General features: G+C 42.4%; 1 protein-coding gene across 2 annotated transcripts in view; it reads right to left on the reverse strand.

Moving 5' to 3' along the window:
- The window catches only part of NT5C2 (5'-nucleotidase, cytosolic II), a 63,598-nt gene that overhangs the window by 15,968 nt on the left and 27,248 nt on the right, over window positions 1-20,382 (reverse strand). For both annotated transcript variants that reach the window (XM_080403501.1, XM_080403502.1), the window contains one exon: window positions 15,314-15,387. In XM_080403501.1, the coding sequence (XP_080259627.1) occupies window positions 15,314-15,387 (74 nt within the window). The remainder of the gene's footprint in view (window positions 1-15,313; window positions 15,388-20,382) is intronic.

Raw genomic sequence — 20,382 nt, forward strand, 5'->3', positions numbered from 1 at the left:
TTCAAGCATTATTATACCGATGGAAAACAACAACAACATCATACAACATTCAGTGCACATAGTCTTTTCTGTCCTTTAGGAAAGCAAGGGCTGATTGAGCTATAGATAGGAATAAGCAGTCAAAAACTACAGCTAATGAAGAAAGCGGTGATTGACAAGGCAGTTCTGGGGAGTGAGCTGGAGCTGGAGGGAGCAAAAGGCAGTTAGGTGATGAATAACATTGTGAGAGTGACACCAGAGCATCATCTGGAAAAAGGAATTCCTGCAATGCAGGACAGTAAAGGCACTTCCCAGAGAAAACGGTAATAAATACATCTGCACATGCTCTCAGAAGGTGAAAGCACTGCAAAGCTCCCCATTATGTGAAGCAGCCCCTGGTCCCCTGCTCTGTCCATGAAGCTGCTGCACTCCCCCCCATTAGCTTCCTGGGAATCTGACCATGTTTTCAACAAATCCATAAAACATCACTCCTAAACAAAACATTTCTCCAACAAAACACTGCTCTCTCTGAACAAACCAACCATGCTGATGCTGCCCAGACACAAGGAATCTCAAGGAGCACACTGGCATCTCCTCTGGACAAACAGAAGTGGTTTAGCAGCAGCTCCAGCAGAACCTTTCCAGGCAAACTGTAAGGCTTTCTGTTAAAGAACCTGTACATCTTGTTAACTCCACCAGAGAACGGCTGCAGCAGGACACATGGCCAGCTGCTCACAAAATGCCTTCACTCAGTTTCTTCCTTTCTGCATTTGCCTCTCTGTCTTAGATTTATCACTACAGACCTCCTTTTAACTCTCTAAGTTTAAGCAAACAAGCTGGAGCACCAGTAGGAAAAAGGCTGAAGAACAGGAATCAACCTCAGCCTTCATCATCTCAAGTCTCTGCAGAGGCAATACTGCAACAGGATTAATCTGAATGATCCTATTGATTCTGGGGAGGGCAGGGTGGTGTGTGTGGGGGGGTGTATTTCCCTTATCTGTCAAGCTCTAGAATTTGCTTCCTTGAAATTTCTTTGAATAAAACTAGACAACTAGCTTATTCATGCCTGAGGTCCCTTCCCTATTTTTCTACCACTCCACAGTATCTGGAAAATGAGAGCCTTCTCCTTGGTACACAAACTAAACAGAGACACAGGAAACTGCACTCCTGGAAACAGGAAAGGGACAATAAACATTCTCCAGTCACCATCATACTTACTGTTCAGGATAAACTTTCCTTTAATTAGACACACAGCTACACACAGCTGCAAACAGATAGCTCACTGAGCCCACCTTAACAGCATCCCTACACCACAGCACATGCTGCATCAATCGGTATGAGCCACAACCCACTGACATTTCTCATAAGCTGTGCAAATGCCTGTTTCAGTAACATGAGCTTCTGGGCAAACAAACGATCCACCTCCTTCGGATCAAGAATGAACAGGCTAAACACTGCTGCAACTATGGCAGCACGTTTCGGGAAGATGCCCCAGTTATATGCATCACTAGATGAAAAAATGTATTTCAATATCGTACTCAGGGCTGTTCGCTCTCTCTCTTAATTACTTCAGGCATGTGTGGGAAAGAGTAGAGAGGACAGATCAGTATTTTTTTCTGCAGCTGCATGATGAAAAAATAGTTTTAAATTCCTTGGAACATCCCCCACCCTCAGACCTGGTTGCTGAGACCACAACTGGAGATGATTTGTGTGCCATGGCGATGCCATGAATTCAGCTACCTGCCATGCAGCATCTCCCATGCTCAGCTCTTTCACCTAGCCGAGAAGGGCCCAGTCTTCAAGCATCCCCAACTCTGTGATAGGTGAAGAGGCAGAGCCACGAATCCATTTTCAAAGCATCTTTGCCCAATGCACATGGGATGACAGTAAAACCAAAGCATGGGCTACAACTTCTGATGTCTTTTTCTCTTTCTTACTACTTGATGGCCATGTCTCTGCCACCATGCTAAGCCTCTAGCTCCAGAGGACCACGTTATTTCAATAGTTCATGTTCCAACACAGGCAAATGCTTCAGCAGCACAGGACTATCGGCACCCAGTGCTTATGGACTGTGCAACCAGGGTGGAAAGAAAACAACCAAAGGTTTAAAAAAAACCCAGAAGCCAGCTGACAGCATTTCAGCCTCCCCTTAATACCATCACTTGGCTTAACATCATACTATTGAAAGCTAAAAAGCAGTACCCCGGGAGTGAACGCTGCAAGCCTTCAGGTCTGTGATGAGTGCAGGAGTCCCTTACACAGTACGTGCTAGGAGGGAAGCCAACCTGGAATGAGCAGTTGTGCAGTAAGGTATGCAATTTTCATGCATTTGTGTTGTTGGTTTTACCTTTGCTGCCAAGACACATACAGTAACAATTTTATAGCCTTCCTGAAAAGGGGGGGAGGGGAAAAAAAAAGAAAGAAAAAAAAATAATATCTCTACAGAGGCTCCAGCTTATGCAAAATGCTGCTGCCAGGATTTTAACTCACATGAGGCAGATGCAGATTCAGAGTGTCACTCCAGTCTTGACGGAGTTACACTGGGCTCTCCTGTTAAAGAAAAAAATCAGACTGATTTTAAAACTGCAACAGCTCTGTGTCATGTGGGACTGTATCTCCTGGAGCTCTGTCCTCTGGTAAGCTCAGAAGTTGGCCTGGCAGCTATTCCAAATACACTTATAACTGATTTATAGAGAAGGCACAGTAGGTAATTGTGCATCCTGCAGGCAAAATTCTGTCCTCATATCCACAAAGCAGTCTTAGATCGTTAGCTCAGTGATAATTAGAAGGAAGAGGCTACAAGCACATTGTCCAAGTGACACAAAACCTTTGAGCTTCTCACAGATGCAGAGCAACTGGTTCAAGAAAGGGTCTCATGCTCTTTTTTGGGCTTTGTTATTATTGTCCATGCCTTAGTTGGTGACAGATTACTTGTTTCAGGGAGCTCGCTTTCCTTCACACCACAAAACGCCTGTACAGGTCAGAGCAGGAGACTCAGGAGACCAAGTCAGGAGCTACTCCAGGAATCTGAGAAGAGAATTTTGCCCTACATCTGAAGGTGCTCCCAGTGAGAGCCTCGCACATCAGATCACTCTGACATTAGCACGTCTAAATTTAATTGTATACTTTAACACACACTTGGGCTTTTTATGTGCATAACATTGAGGAATAAATCAAGTCTTGCAGGACAGTAGCAAAGCTGCACACAGTGCTGCATCACATTGCAGTGCACTGGTTTGCAAAGCACACAGTAAGATGACCAGACCTATTCTGCAATTTACAGGTATGCACAGAGTAATCAAGAGTAGCTTTGAGATCCAATTTGCACTAAATACAAAGCTGAATGAGTTGGAATGATGTTGCAAAAAGGACCCACAGAAGTATGCAGGCCTCCTGGAAGGCTTCTCTGAAATAAATGTTTGAAGTCTTTGTTTCAAAATGAATAGCTAAGGAAGACTGTACTGCCAGTGATGGCTGTTTAAGCTGTGGGGAGGAGAAAGCCCTTCAAGGGCTGTCCATTTCTTTCCTTGTTCCTCCACACACACAAGATTTCAAATTCAGGCAGGGTAGCTTCTCACTGAGGATGTAACACGGTTTGTTTCAGGGCTTGGGGACACTTACAAGCTAGTCACTGATCACAGGAGAGAAGCAGGAGCTAAAGCTGCAATACCCACTCCTTTTTGTGCTGCTTCAGCCATGTCACTTCTGTGAGATGTACCTGCCACCTCAAACTGCACACCTGCAAGCCAGTCCTGCCCAGCCGCTTTATTTCCAGCCACTACAGATCTGGTGTTGTAAAAGCCCTGAATGCAGAACAGTGACAACACCCTGATTTCTCACGCCACTGAGGCAGCTTTGAGGAAGCAGCTCCCCATGGCCAGCACCCTGCTTTAGGAAGGGAAAGATGAGCTTGGGAGGTTGCTGCAAGCAGCCCACAGAGTGCACGGTTCCTCGGGGGAGAGGCAGAGCGAGGACTACTACAAGGACCTAAGTCTCATTCATCCCTGCCTCCAGTGTTTCCCCATCTGTCACTCTCTGGCCAGCGTGCTCTCCTATGACATCCTAGCATCTCCTGAAGGAGTTTCATCCCTTCCATCAGCCAACTCCTCACCTGCTTTCCCTCCCAGCTGGAAGCTGAGAGCAGCCCCGGGAAAGGTGCTTGCAGTGCCCCCAGAAACACCCCCACACTGGCAGGGGACTTCACAGGAGCAGCTGCTTTCTGCAGCTGGTGCATCGCCGGCTCTGATCCTTTGGGTACATACCGGCTCAGCTCCTTCCCCAGGCAGGTGCTGAGAGCACCGTCCGTGCAGTGGGCTTCCCCGTCCTTGGCCCGGGCCACTGCGTCTCTTGGGAACTGAAACACCTGCCTCCCCACACGGTTTTGGTTGACAGATGAAACTAATTGGCTTTTGACTTTCGGGTGTTCAGATAAGATCAGTATTTCTAAAACTAGAGGTGATGACCTCCTCCAAAGGCTTGCAGAAACCTTTAACAAACAGTCTTCAGAAATTTTACCCGCTATCTGAGTTCTCCAGAGGTCACACAAAGACAGATAAGCCAAAAGGTGGACAGATAATGCAAGGGGTTTAGCCCTTCGTCTGAAGCACAGGAAATGCAGCCCAATTACTTTGTGCTAAGTCTTGAAGAAATGAAAGTCAAATAACTAGAAACAGGTTATTTCAGTTGCTGCTTATTCCCCAGTGAGTGAGGCATGCAAATCAGGCAGTTAGGGACATACGTGGACAGGTGGGTAGCCAGTATCCAGATTGATACACGTCTCAGGCACAACATGCATAATTAAGCTTGTGCAAATACATTTCTGAAATTACACAAACCTGACTTGAAGAGCAGGATCAAAGTGCTGCTCTGAATTGCACCACAAATAAATAATGGAAGTATGTATTAGAAATACATGTGTATCGATGTCGCGCTGATGAAACGTGTTTAGTTAAAGCCTTGAGGACCAAGACCCCCATTTACAACCCCATCCCCCGTAACAGTACAAGTACCTAGGTATCCTGCCTCAGCAATGTCTATCAAAGGAGACTCTAGACTAATGTCCCAAAATAGGCTAGATCTGTTCCTGGAGCTTTCCATTCTGTCAACTGTGTGTAGTCCCAAAGCTGGGCATTTGGGCCAGCTACCACCAGGATGTCTGTGACAGTCACTCCTCCATGATCAACCAGACCACTAACTATTTCACACAAGCACCAAATACTCATTCCCTGGCACTTCTGATCACCCGACCTGCAACTCCAGCTGAGAATCCAGAGGGAACGAGTGAGTCCTGGAGGTGTTTGGGACACTGGACTTAACTAAACAATAAACCCCACTGAAGCAACAATATGAATTAAACATACTAGTAAGTGATGGGCAGGCATTTCACACACCTACAGCTTAGGGAACGTTTGGCTCAGCTGTAGGGCCAGAGGTCTGATGATTCCCAGAAGTAACCAGGTAGTGAAGAATGCTATCTGACCTCTCTACATACTGACCCTCCTTTCAAGTTATCTATTACCTTCATAACCCATTACAGAGCAATGACAGTTTTCATATATAATTAGAAAAGAAGAGGATTTATGGTCTAGAATACTAATGACTTCAACTTCCACGTTACAGGGTCTTTTCTAACCAGGGGAGGTATTGTCAGGCACCGTCATTGAAACGTAATGAAAAGGAAATAGCTATGTTTCAAGCTATGCTGCTCTGTTAAACTAATGCATTAATTGCACAAAAAGGAATCTGAAATGCTACATTTAAGTTCCCACCTGAGTGTTAGCTTCCCTTTGGTTTTGACGGCAGAGTCAGACTGCTCAGGTCTGACAGGAGCCCAGAGTCACTCCTGGCTTGCACATTTTCCCCTGGAAACATGGCAGAGGATTTTCTTTTCCATAATAACTGGAAACCCTGCAGAGGTACCTGTACCGTGGGAGCCTCTGTACAAGCATACTTGGCTGGCTTGGCAATCCCAGGAGCAGAGATAAGCACAAACCTCCAGCTCCCTTGCCTTGCGTTTCTCTTTCCGAAGACCCATCAACTGTTACCTCAACTTCTACCATAGCCGCTGCAGACATTTCACTTTATAGCATCCTCACCAGACACAAAGAGAAAAATGGACACTCCTGTTCAAAGCCCTGTTGTGTACAGCACTGTTTTCAGTTCATCTCTGCCCACATGAACACGTAGCTCCCTGTATGCAGGGCAATGGAGTCGTGCACGTTAGTGCTGTGCTGACCTGGGAGCTCAGTGCCTGTAAACAAACTGACAAAGTGGTAAAAGTGAAATCCCAAACAAAACCCATGGGACAACTCATATGTTTTCAATTAGGAACACAGTGAATCACTAACTTGCCATTTGTTGATGATGGACTTAGCTGAACTGTGACCATAAAGGATTTGTCTGTGTTCAAAACAAGCTGAAAAACAGCCAGGAACAGACCCCAGCCCTCTTGACTCTTGGGTTTTGATTTTAACCACTAGACCATAAATAAAAACGTACTGTATTATGCAAAGTAGAATTGTAGTATTTCAGCCTATACTTGAGTTTTCATAGTACCCAAACAAACAAAACGGATAGCAACAGTATGTTTCATTTCTTTGCATTTTTCAACCTGAAATAAGAAGAAACTGCTGCCATATTGATCATAATTTTCATTTACCCAAAGAAACCTTTTCAAACACCAAGTTTTCTGTGCAGTATGACAAAGCTGAGCTTTAAGCACACTTCAATATTTAATGTACCTTTCCTATGTCACTAGAAATTATGTCTTTGTCCTGATCAACAAACAAGATCTTGAGAAAGGCTCCAGGTGCATCCCAGGATACTTTCATATGCTTAACACACAAGCTGCTCTGCTGTGCATGAACAGCCACATCTTGCACCAAGCCTCTCGTGGCCACCGATGTTTTTGACAGCAAATCTGCTAACAGGAGTTAAGGCAAGACTCACTAATCATCAGAGGGTTGAATCTTTTGGATCTGAGCTTCAGTGGCTCCCCAGCACCCTTTTCTGTCAATGCCTAACACAGGGTTCTGAGTGGAAACCTATAGAGAAGCACAAAGGCTCTGCAGTCCCCAGCTGCAGCAGTGCCCATAAAGCAGCTATGCATCCACTCTGCAGCCCGAGACCAATGGAAAATTCCTTACCTCTAATACTCCTGCAAACATCCCCAAGTACACAGCACAGCTTTCAGCTCTAAAACCTCTAACCTGGAACCGTATCAGCTCCTATTCTCCCACTCTGCATGCTAAAAGGATCTGTAAAGACAGGATTTGTTGTTGCCTCAAGGACTGACACAGGACTGTTATGTTCAGCTTGGCTCTGAACTGCTGGGTCTAACTTCAGGTTGGTTTTAGCGCTGCACTTCTACTTGTTTTAAAAACAAGTTGTCAAGTATCATCAGCTTTAACTCTTCCCAAAGCAGGCTTATTAGTGCTCTCATTGGTATATTCCAGATATTTTTAGCTTTCTGCTGCTGCACTTTGTTTGCCTTTGATGTAACAAAGATTTGGGCTGTTTGGATATGCCTCAGAGACTGGCAAAACAAGAGCTTAGTGTTGGAAAGATTTCTTCTGCTGAATAAAAATGCATGGCTTGAGGTAACAACAGCAGCACTGAGGTCACATTTTGCATGTTGAGAGAAGCAATTCAGACGGACTCTGCATTTCAAGGAAACCTCAGTTTGTCTTTTTTAACAGTTGGCATAACATTCCTTTGCACTGGAATAATATTTTGAAGATGACTACATAGTCACCTGTTCTTTTATGGGAGTATTTTATGGTTTCCCTGACAAAAGAATCTTTTTTTTTGTGCTTAACAAGTGGCCTTCACAAGTTACCCCTCTCAGATACAGCCCACTGGGAGTCATAATCCCATATTGAAAATATCCCTGCATTTCCATGGAAACAAACTAGTGTGCCAAAGTATGGGCTTAGTTCTTCAATGAAGACTCCTGAACAGGGAAGAATGATTGCATGAGCTTCGTGTTCAAACATAATTTGCTAGCATCTAGAAATAAAAAGGAAATTACTTAAAGGTGTGGTAGCTATTTATACACTATATCTAAGGCATTGTTCAGGTGTATCAGTGTCCAAACAGATCCAGCTTCTTATTTCTCTCCGTATTTGCGTAAGAAAGTGAGCCTCAAAAGCTACACATTTGTTTAACAGTGTAATCCTGGGCTTATATGTAGCACAAGTGCCCACGCTGTCGATAAGCCACATACATAAGTTTTTCTGTAGTGTGCTAAAATAAGGCATTCACAAAGCAATAGCACACATGTGATCTCACAGTTAAAGCCTTCTGTACTCTCAGCTCTGGTTCCTCCTACAGAGTAAGCTGTTTGTGTCATCACAAGGGCATTTGCAACTTAATAGTACTTCTGTTGTGGTTATTAAGATTACTAGATAAGGGGGTCTATTAGAGTGAAAAATACCTCCATACTTCCATTTCTGGCAGTACACCGACAGCCTGCTGACCCAGCTTGCTGTATTCTCATGTTTTTAAGAGCAAGAAAACAGAATGTAGCAGCTTCTGAAACTTTCCTTACACTGTGAAGCCTTGTTCTTTCAGCAGCTTCTGTCTAACGCTGATTCTTCAGGAATCCACAGACAGCAGATTAGCAGTTTGTCAGTTGGTGATTTACTGGGAGGGAGCAAGCAACACATGCTTTCTCCACTCCTCATTCCCAATGCCAGCGTGTGAGATCCCACAGCTCCAGACCTCAGTTTGCTCATTACACAGCTTTAAATGGTCAAGCTCCCGAAGAGCAGCAACACAGAGCTGGGACAATACCCACTCAAGCACTGCACTGGTATTTGAAAAAAACACCTTGCTCAGAGCATACTAGGAACAATTTAGCTTCTCCATCTGCCTTTAGCTTTAAAACACTAATGGCTAAACCAGCCTCTGAAATCTGCAAAATCTGCACCTGCTGAACTGGAAACATGCAAATGTGAAAACGCAGACAGCAGATGTGCCATAGTCAAGGCATCTCTCATTTTTTGTCGGGACAGTTTGAAGGCTACTGTTGTCACATCTACAGATTCCTTTCTCTAGCCACCATTCTATTTCTGTATGACACAAAGAATTATATTATCCACAGAACCAAGAAGAAGCAAAACTGCTCCCCAAAGGAGCCTCAAAGCCTGGAGCCCTCACATCATGATGAAACTAAAGACAAACCTTTAATCTAAGCAGGAGAGCCTTGTTAGAACATTTGTATCAGAGCCCAGTACCTATAAACAGACAATAACAGTATCTGAACAAAGAACAACTGTTTCTTTGTAGTTGCTTACGTTACAAAGCTCAGCAGCTCCTTAAAGTATTCGGTTCAATCTTACATGTATAAAACTCCCATGTTTATACTTCATCTGTGCAATCCAGAATTTTTTTATACAAGGTACAAATTCCTTAGTCCCATCTCTCGGTTGTGGAAAACAAAGCACAGAAAACCGGTACAACTCAGCTGCAGTAAAAATACTAGAGCAACTGAAGAACAAGTCCTCAATTCAGCTGCCACGTTTCCTCCCAGATCATAGGCAGCAACAAGCCAATCCTGCCTTCTGGCTGAGTGCATTTTTTCCACAGTCAACAGGTAAAAAAAAAACATTTCAAAAATAAAATGTGGGTGTGAAAAATCTCCCTCTCCTCCAAACTGCAGGGATGGCTTAGACACAAAGGCCTACTTGAGGAAGGGGCAAAACCTGTTTACGCATGTTGCACTTTGGAGCAAGCTGGGAAAGGCTAAAGCTGTCTTTCCTGTGTCTCTTCCCATGTAACAAGAAGGGAAATGCTACAGTTGAAAGCATAAGCAATTTTGCAATAAAATCTTTGCAGTGCACCAAATCTTGGCATTAAGTTGGCAATGTTTCCAGGACACAAGCTATATTCCAATCAGATTATGTTGTATTAATCACATTTGCACACAACAAAAACAGTATTTTTCAAGCCTCATTTCCCCTTTTCTTTTATTGAAACAGTTTTCAGCAGCCAAGGATAATTTCATTATTGATTTCTAAAGAACATGAAAGCAGCAGTGATTTAAGTACAGGAAAAGCATTCCAAATGAAAGCATCCTGCCTACTGGCATTACATCTTATCTAGCGCAGAGATAGAAAACTTTCAACAATGCCGTAACTTTTGGAGAAGGAGGGTAGTCACAGAGGAATCTTTTCAAGCACAATTGAGTTTGTAATTCTTACTAATTCCCTCTCCATCTGCCAATGGCCCAGTGTGAAATTACTGCCAGTTTGAGTGCCCCACTGCTTTAGCCCTGCTGCTGTCAAGGGACATCTATCCATCACCTCATTGTGCAACCTGTCCCATTTAAGACCTAGTAATGCCAAGGCCTCCTGCATTACTTGGATCCAGACCTACTAATTACAAGTGTGGCTCACATGGAGAAGGAAGTAGCCAAATAAAATGCTGCATGAAACCAATTTCTCTGCTGCATTTCCAGCTAGCCTCACCAACTCCTAATCTCAGGTGAGTGTTGCAGTGAAGATTCTACCGATATACCTTCATCTTTCTTCCTACAGTTTGCAGTAAACACAAAACAGAGAAGGTTGTGAATCTTTTGGATTACATGCAACATTCTCCTTGACCAAAGCATGGGCTGTTTTGAAAGTACTAGTAAAACAGGAAGGCAGATCAGAATTGTTACTGACAATTGGTCTTCTAGCCGGTCAGGATGAATAAGCAGAGATGAATCATTCAGATAATAAAAGAAACTGCTAGTTAGCAAACAAAAATGCACTACAAAAGGACTCTCAAATCTCTAACTTAAGGATTTGAAGAGGAACTTTGCAAAAATTCTCAGTTCTGCCCTAACAGCAATCACAGCCCTTCACAGCTATTTGCAGATCCTGGTGTAACACCATTGCTTTCCAAGGAGCAAGGGAACCTCTGGGAATCGGCATGGGCCTCGCTTCTTGGCTGGCAGGCAGCAAGGTCAGTGGCAGAGAATGAAGGGCTGCTGGGGTGATGGCTGTGTAACATCACAGGAACTTGTCTTAACCTCTGCTAACAGCAAGGGCTGAAACAGATGATGGATCCCACTTGGGTCAAGCCATCCAAGATTTCAAGCAGCGACTCTTTAACTAAGCACACAAACCACAGTCAAACACTGCTTTCTTCCTGCTCCTTCAACTTTCCTCCCAGTAACACCTAGCTTAAAACAACCCCATTTTTTTATGTATTAAATGTGATTCACTAACACAAGCAAACCAAAAAGACTGAACAGGAAGGGGACAGTCAGCTTCATATACAATGCAGATTTTTGAGCCTCCAGGATTAGTGTATCCAGCACATAAACCTAGTGAGACTCGGGAGTTTCTATACATGTAGATCTTATTAACTCCATGAGGATGCAACAGCAACCTTTTATGGAAAAACAAGGAATCTAAAACCTGTGAGAGTTATTTCAATTTGCTTTCATTTTATTTTGAGCTCCCAGCAGTCAAATTAATTCTAGCTGTAATCACAGCGGTTATGAATTCAGCAATTTAATGTCCATAATTTTTCAGAAGAGGAGGCAAAAACCTTCTGGCTCTTTTCTTCAAGACTTTGTTTGCCCAACCCACCCATTAACAGTATTTCTCAACCCTATGCAAGGAAAGAGACAAACACAATGAGAAAACATAGAAGTTATTAAAAAGAATTCAAAATTTAACCTAACTTTGACTTGAAAACAAAATTACTGTGGCAATGCTATATCAGACAGCCTTGATTGTTTTCAATTTTAAGTTGTGGTCCTTTAATTTAATAAGGCTAAGAAATACTACCCTACAAAACAACGCATGAAATCATATTTTACATACAATGTAACATGATGATACTAAAACTGCTGTCAGTTGGCAAGCTGACATTCTCAGTCATGCTAGTAGTAGAACACATGATCACTGCAGAATATGTGTAGTACCCGTTACAATATACTTTAAAATTATAATGCCATGTCCCTACCAAAATTAGATTATTCTAGACAGAAAACAGTGTTACTGGAAGTAGGTTTGTGTCCTTAAACTCATAAAGTACAAAACCAAAACTGTTTCAAACTTCTGAAGTTCAAAGTAAGTCAAGTGATTCTGACTTCTTTGGTACTCAACAACTTCCTAAGCAAGACTTAGGGTGCTGCCAGTGGCCACTGATTGGGGAAGAACAAAGAGAGAAGAATTACAGAATCATAGAATGATTTGGGTTGGAAGGGGCCTTAAAGATCATCTAGTTCCAGCGCCCTGCCATGGGCAGGGACACCTTCTACTAGACCAGGTTGCCCAAAGCCCCATCCAACCTGGCCCTGAACACCTCCAGGGAGGGAGCATCCACAGCTGCTCTGGGCAACCTGTTCCAGTGACTCACCACTTTCACAGTAAACAATTTCTTCCTAATACCTAATTTATATCCACCCTCTTTCAGTTTAAAGCCACCCTCCCTTGTCCTGCTGCTACACGCCCTTGTAAAAAGTCCGTCTCCAGCTTTCTTGTAGGCCCCCCTTAGGTACTGGACAATGTGACAATGTGTTTTCTTTTACTGACACCGCAGCCTCCTCTTCACAAGACAGTAATTCAGGGTGTCCCAAAATAATAATAATTCTTTTGACATGTCGAAGTGTATGACTGTCAGCTATGGGATGAATGTCATCAGTTTATTTCTGATGTGAAAGTTCACAACAGAGAGTGGGAAAAGGATCTGGCATGTAGTTTTTGGCAGAGTCAATGGCTCTGACTGCTTTCAATCATTGACTGTGAAGATTGTGCTTGGGATATTTTTAAACAACTTTATAGAAAAGTGACTTAGCAATATCTGAAAGTACAAATGCAGAAAACTAGATGAGGAGCTGATGACACTGGAGACGCTTCTGTTCTTCTTCCTTGGTCTATTTAAATGTCTTGAATGGTGTCCAAAAGGCTTCTGCTCAGCATGCACCATCTGGTATGCAGATGCCATTTCCAGATGTTAAAATACAGATAAACTAGCTTTTTACATTGTTTTTTCTTTTTTAATCTAGACAGTAGCATGTCCATGTGAAAAGGTGTGTAAGAGATAACATGCCAAGAAAGAAAACACAATAGGGTCTAATGAATGCAATACAACATACTAATGTAACACTTCACTTGCCCCACTTTATTATAATTTCAGATTAATTTATTATAATCATATTCTAACACTACACTCTTTAAAGCCCCTGCAACAAATAAGTAATTTTTCTTGTGTGCAACAGTTATATATAGCAAATAATGGTCAGATAAGAAAAGCACACACGGAAAAGAAAGGATGACTCTGAGACAGAGGAAGACAAACAGGGAATTTTGTATGTTAATTTGCCAGTCAAGTGAAAAGGAAGGAAAATAGTACTTACCAGGCATAATGGTTTTCATCTGCAAAAGGCTTTCCAACCTAATTACATTCTCACAGCTCCTTGTAAAATGATCTGCAAGTATTATCTCTGTTGTACCACAGAGGAAGTCATAGGACAGCAGCTTACTCCAGAGCAGTCCAGATTTCCAGTTTTCTGCTCAGACCACATCCTATTTCTTTTTCTGCACCATACCCTATCACTCAACTCCCCTGAATGTACCGACCCTGACTGCTTAACTGTTGCACTGTGATCTTCCAGCCTTGGAATCCCTAGGTTTCTATGTTCCTGGGTATTGTTTTAGAATGCTTGTAACATTCACATTTTTTCCTCTCATCAACCAAGTAACATTTTGTGGATAACAACACATTTGCTCTGTGTTTACAGGAACAAGCAACACTTGAGTAAAATGAACAGTCGTAGAAGTGAGGATAGTGCTGAAGCTCTCCTTCTGTCAGGATGAAAGTTAGCAACATGCTTCATGCTCCATGCCAGTCCCACTGGGATCAACTGAGTCCTTGGGAAATGCTGCCAGTTTGCAAAAGGCACAGAAGTTGTTTTTCCATTACAGAAGTGAAACTTAGAAGTTTTTTTCTCTTTTAAGCATTTGTTCTTGAACAACTGTTTTGCACTCCTTAAAGGCAATGCCACAAGGCTGTCACAGCTGGGAAACACAAACACTGAAAGCACGTGCCTGGAGTCAGATCCAGGACAGCTTAACAACAATACACTCCATGACTTAAAAAGTGGCAGGAACTTTAAACAGAGGTATAAATGAGGTGCTGAACAACTAAACCTTTTATACATAACTACTGCTTTCATGGGTAACTGCTTGAAAGAACAAAAGCAAGTGATCTAAATACAAAGTGCAATTACCTGCCACAGCCTCCAGAACTACTCCTTGCAGCACCGTGTTGAACCATGAGCACATGGAAACCTTCCTGCCCTTTGCTCAGCCACTGACGGTGGCTCCTGTGACCCTCACACTGCCTCTAGCCATATTACTCATCTCTCATTCCTTCTCAGTAAACACAGTAACTAGATGACCATAGTCAACATACTGCATTAACCTATTATTAGGTGACCCTGACGCTCTACCTCACATTTTCTCAGTTTATATTCACAATTCTAAATTGAAATATCAAGGGTGATAGTAACTTCTTATCCACAATCTTGGAAGTGGTAATGAGAAAGAAGACAGGATTGTCCATGACATCCTCAGTTACAGCCTGTGTGATACTATAACCTAAGAAAGTGGAAGTGGGCTTTTTATCTCTTCCTTCCTTAAAATACATAACATCATGCAAATCTGATTATGCAGAAAACAGTAACTTTATCTCCTCCCTTCATCAAAAGCCTCAGAGAACTTACCTGTTCTGTATTTGAAAGATGGAGAAGTCACGCAAAAAATTTCATGAAACTAAAAGGTCTTATGCAACTTCCCAAAGGCTATCTGCCATAAGGAATGCGCAAAGCTTTCTAAAATAACTTGTTCAGCTGACGCAAGACACTCCCCCTGCCTTGCCTCTTCTCAAAACGAGTCACTAATGTGGCCAAAGGAGAAGAGAAAAGAGGAAAACCTGTTCTGACCCTGACAGGACAGAGGAGAACCGGCTGGCTAAAGATGTACCCTGCCATATGCACCAAGGATAAGAGAAATCACCTTGTTATTCAAAGCCAGGCTTGCAGGGGCAATATCAAAATATAGTGGGATCTCAGGAAGCAATTAGACTTATTAAGCTTTGGTTTCCTTGACAGCCATAATCACTTCAAACTGTACTACAACACAACTTGTGACCAAATACAGCTTGCACATAACAAATTTAAGGCAAACACCTAAGTTCAATTAATAGTGAATTATATATTTGCTAATAGAAGAAGCACCTGCTAACTGAAGCAGCCCAACCAATAACTGGTTTTTGCTCAAGAAGAGGCAATATTCCAAACTAAATCAATGACAAAAAAAATTAAGATACTCACCAGCAAGCGTATAATCCATATCAAAACCAAAGCACTTTATCTTTTCCATGGCTAAACTTCTATTTACAAAGACCCTGTAAAAAGAGAAGGAATAAAGCCATGGGTATGAGCATTTTCAAAATAATCACTTTTTAAACCAAAACATTCTGCCAGCTGTCAGGATGTCTGGCTCTCTTAGGTCAACATCAGAAAATATACCTGAAAACAGAGGCAAGTTTCATTTTTTGCTGTGAGTTCTCCTGAAGCAAAGCCATGACTTTGCAGGGTTGTTCTAATTATTGGTATGCTGTCTAAAGACATGCACGCATGCATGCACACACACACACGGCTTTGCATGTGACCTGCAAAAATTCCTAAGAATAGAAGTGCAAAATCTCCTGAAGCAAAATTCAGAGCTCAAGTGAAAGGAAACTGAAAGCAGAGGACGGGAAGCAATACAATTTGCTTGATTAAAACAAATTATTACAAAGAGGCAACAAGGAAAGAAAAATAACATTTCTGTGAAAAAACTCACAGCATTTGAGCCCTCTTTGGAACTATGTCTGGAAATTGCAAGCAAACTTATGCAGATCCATTTCCGTATTTGCACCAACAACATTAAAAAACATTTAACAGAGCTCTGAAAAACAGCGCCTGAGATAAATTTTCATCCACAAGAATATGCTATTTCTATTGTGAAAAATTTTCTTCTTAATTATAAGTCCCCTGCAACTCCCTGACAAAACTGCTACTTCTTAAATTCCACTTTTACTATTAGTGCCTATTGCAATGAGAATCTAAGCTGAATACTTCCAGGCCCTTTTTTATGACAACATTTTAATACACCGTATTCAATTTAGTTCAAGTAAATAACATGGTAAAGAAATAGGTCAGAGAATACAACAAAAGCTTTTCTTGCTTCCTGTTCCAACTACCACAGTAACTAAGCTGCTTATGTTTCTCCAGAACTTTAAACCATATAGCAGATCTGTAATTCAACAAGACTTCTCTCCGCTGTCTGTCTTATCTAACTTTAAGAACGAGAATCACAACTCAGCTGCAGGATGGAAGCTGAGCTCCTCAACACCCATCTTGGACAGAAATCCCATGTACTGCACAAGCTGTGATGCCGAGACAAAATCGTCCTGAAGGAGAAAGTCCCAGTGCCTTCACCTGTACTCTGATTTCAGTATGTGAAAAGCTCCAAATATTTAATAAGTGCATTGCTGTCAGCAGAGTAATAATCCTCTTAAAAACTGAAATCGGCAGCACTGCCGTGCAGGAGGAGCGGCGCAGGGACAGCGATACAGCAATGGAGAGAGCAAGTGCAAAACGAGGCACTCGTACATTCTGAAAAGCTGAAAGAAACCACTGGGCAGTTCTCCTCCGCACGCACGTTCCGGGCAGGTGGCCGGCATAACGTGCCCATTTAACCGCCCGTGTCAATCCAGCACAGCTCGCATTTTAACAGCAAACTGCTAACATGAAACTATCACGCTTCTATGCAAGTTGCCTTACCTCATCTTTCACCGATGTGCTCCTTGTTTAGTTTGCAGCCGTCTGATTCATCTACTTGTCTGAATCATATTACACAATTCCTTTAAAGCTTCCCTAGTACCAATGCAATTTTGCTTGGATCTGATTTGACTTCAGAAGATCATTATGTCTGAACCAAGCCTTAAAGTACTGTATATCTTCTTGGACGGTGTTCTAGAAAACACATCTGTGGCTAATTTAACCAGTCACTGGATATCGTTGTTGTTCCACACAAATCCACTTGGAATACAGTTCCTCTGGCAATAGCACACTTTCCCCCTAACCTTGCACACTCTCTCTGGGAGTCACAGTTTCCTGGCAAAGTGCCTGCCTTTGACAATGGGGCTTGTCACTAAGGGGCCTCAGAGGTTATAGATGACGCTCTTTTCTGATAGATTTATGTATTACCTAAACAAGACAAAGTGATGGGGAAAAAAAACTGGACACTGGTAAAGAAATGTCTTTTGGAAATATGAGATGGGATTGTAAATCACTAAAAGTCGCTGTTGAGATAGCCGGCTTTTGAGAAGGTGGAGCAAATTATCCAAATCTGCAACTTGAATCTGTTTGTCTTTTAACCTTGAGACAGCCCTGACTTACATGAAGCCAATGCAAAAGGCTATTTGGTACTAAACACAGTCTCATACTTTGTGTAACGAAGATGATTACATTCTGTTGCTGCTGGTGCCAGAAAGCATTACTTACTAGCTAATTCAAAGACACAATTTCTGATGTCACGTGTGCAGTTTGTTTCTGCAAGTGGAGAGCATTAACAAGGAATAACATACCTCTGGGAGACACTAGCAACAGTTTTTGTCCAACCGGTGGAGTCCAGTTTTGTTCCTGCCTTTAGGCTTAACCCCAGAGCATAGTTTTCCATCCCTCTGAACAGGGCAGGAATAGGAAGGGAAATTTAAAGAAGCTCAGAAGAGCATTTCAGAATTGCAACATTTGGGAACGGTTTCCCAAATGAGGACAAAAACCAAGCACTAAGATGGAGCTGAATGCGCTTATAAAAAGGGTAATACGACAGTGCCTGTGAAAGGCGAAAACAAGGGAGCTGTGACCCAAGAGATCTCTTCCAGTCCAGCCTGCCTATGTTTAGATGATGACGACACCAAACTGACCAAAAACTATGGAAAGATCTCCAAGCCTCTGACATCTTTTCATTGCTTGCTTTCAGAGTATTTACAAACTGAACCCCGGGACTGAAAAAAAAAAATAAATCAGCACACACTGATGCTGAAGATCTGGAAAAGTTTACTAAATGCAATGAAAAGAACATCTATTAGCATATTTCTGTTCCAAAATAAGTCTTATGACTAAACCATGAAAATTACTATACCAGCCCCACTCTTGGTAACAGCTGGTGAAGATCTCTTTCTCCATCAACTCGTAAATATTGCCTATGACCTAGAAACCATAAGTGGCAGGGTCTAATCATGCCCCAACAGTGCACAGGACCTGGCAGGTTTCAAGGCGTCCTACTGACTGATTTGACATTACTTCATCCACCGATGCTGCAGTGAAACAGAGCAAATATTTTAAAAAGCTAAAGAAGGCTATTGCACAACACGTTCGGGACAGGAAATGAGAACACTTTCATCAATTTAAACTTGGATGTGCTTTGGCAGATTAAATGGCAGACTAAACAGTGGCAAAACACCCTGGAACCGATTTCACTTCTCTTGTGAAGGCCCAGCGAGATACTGGGTTATTTTGTAGGCACTCAGGACCTCAACTTTAAGTCCCGATAAAGACATCTCCCATGCACAGTGCCCCCCTAGACACAAGAGACCAAGTAGATACAACTAGTTACTCCCAGAAGCTGACCAACTTAATTCAAGGGGTTTACTCAAAAGCAGTAAATAGCTGCAGTATCCTAGAAACTAAAGATAAAATTTGAGATTAAATCACCATAACAGTTTCTGGGAAGAACCAAGTGCTTCTCAGAAGCTGCAGACTTGGCCCATTTCAAACCTTTGCTTAGATCCTAATCAAAAGTTTGCTCAGACTGATTTCAAGAATACTGGTCAAATGTCTTTGTTGGCTACCAAAATGTAATGTCTCCACAGAAGACACAGTACAGAGAAAAGACAACAGCTGTTTTTTAATGACTATAAAGCAAACCCAACACTAAGACCCTAAGAACCTTAACCACCTGATAAAAAAGATCCTCTAGTCTCTAAAGGAAAGGATGAGATGACAAGTTTTTTACAGCTCAACTAGATAAACAGCAATGAAAGAAGCTTCCAAATTAGAAACAGTTGAGATAAAGTCAGAATATGAGGAAAACTAAGGTCACCCAACATTTTCAGGCAAGGAAGTTTTAATTTAAAATCATTTTTCCACTTGCCAAAATCAGAAGAAATCACACTTTTGCTTCCCCCAATTTTGTTTGTTTCCATCCAGAAAATAATCATTTTAACTAAGAGGACTAAAGCTAAAAATTAAGCTGATCTAAACATCTAACTGCACTGGGGAGTAAGACCAATCCAACGGCATGCACAGCATGAAAACACCCTCTCCGTTCTTTGTGCTGAGAGTCAGACATAGGTATTGCCTACACCCAGTTCCCCAGCTCCACACCTGTCTGCAACCAGAGCATCTCCTTAAATAGGACATTGCCTTTCTCTTGTTTTCATCTTTCCATTCTGATGAAAAACCAAGCTTTTATATTTCTGCTTTGCGGAACACGCCTGTGAACGTCCCTCCGTTCTGCACTCCCTGTGCAGTGGGGCTGGGGTGGTCCAAGGTGTTGGTGCTTGCGGGGAAGCCAGTTGAGGGACCACCTCCAGCCCCATCAGCTCCCTGAGCCAGCACACAGGGCAGCAGGGAGGCAGCAGCCCGGACTTGGGGTAGCTCAGCTGGGCACAGATCGACACCTTTAGAAAAATGGCCTTGAGGAGCTCTTTAAAGGAAACCATGAAGCACATTTCCTCCCTAATGAGTTCTTCCTCAAAGACTAAACCCTGCAGCTTGGCCACAGCAGAAGTCTCTCAGCGACGAGAGTATTTTCTTTTTGAGCTCTATGGATTGTGCTGGATAAGAGAAAAATATGTTGCACTGCAAGAAGGAACTGCTGAGCATGCATTAAAGGAGTCACAGAGCTCTGATATCCTCAACACTGCAATCCACGGCCCTTTATATTTTTACAAGAGAACTGATCTTGGTTTTGTTACTGTTCTTGTCAATCAATTCCAAAGCAGGAACATAAATCCCAACTCTTCTCGAGTAACACAGGAGAGGAGCGAATGCAGGGAGGGAGAATGTTTCTGTTTTATTTGTGCAAAATCTCAAAAGCATTCTGTGCCCTGGATGCAATCTGCATGTATAGTATTATTGTAATATGACCAACAAAGTAAACAAAATGCACAGAATTATACAATATAAGGAGGAACTTGGCACATGTCTCACAACAACTCATAGCGAGCAAATTAAAATTAATCATGTGAGGTGAGGATTCTGGAACAAAGCACTTTTATAACGATTTTCCAAATGAGCCTAGAAATACCTTGCAGCAAGAAACATTCTTTGTCAGGAGAGTATGATTC

Source organism: Falco punctatus (genome assembly GCF_963210335.1).
Source record: "Falco punctatus genome assembly, chromosome: 9".
Classification (NCBI taxonomy): Eukaryota; Metazoa; Chordata; class Aves; order Falconiformes; family Falconidae; genus Falco; species Falco punctatus.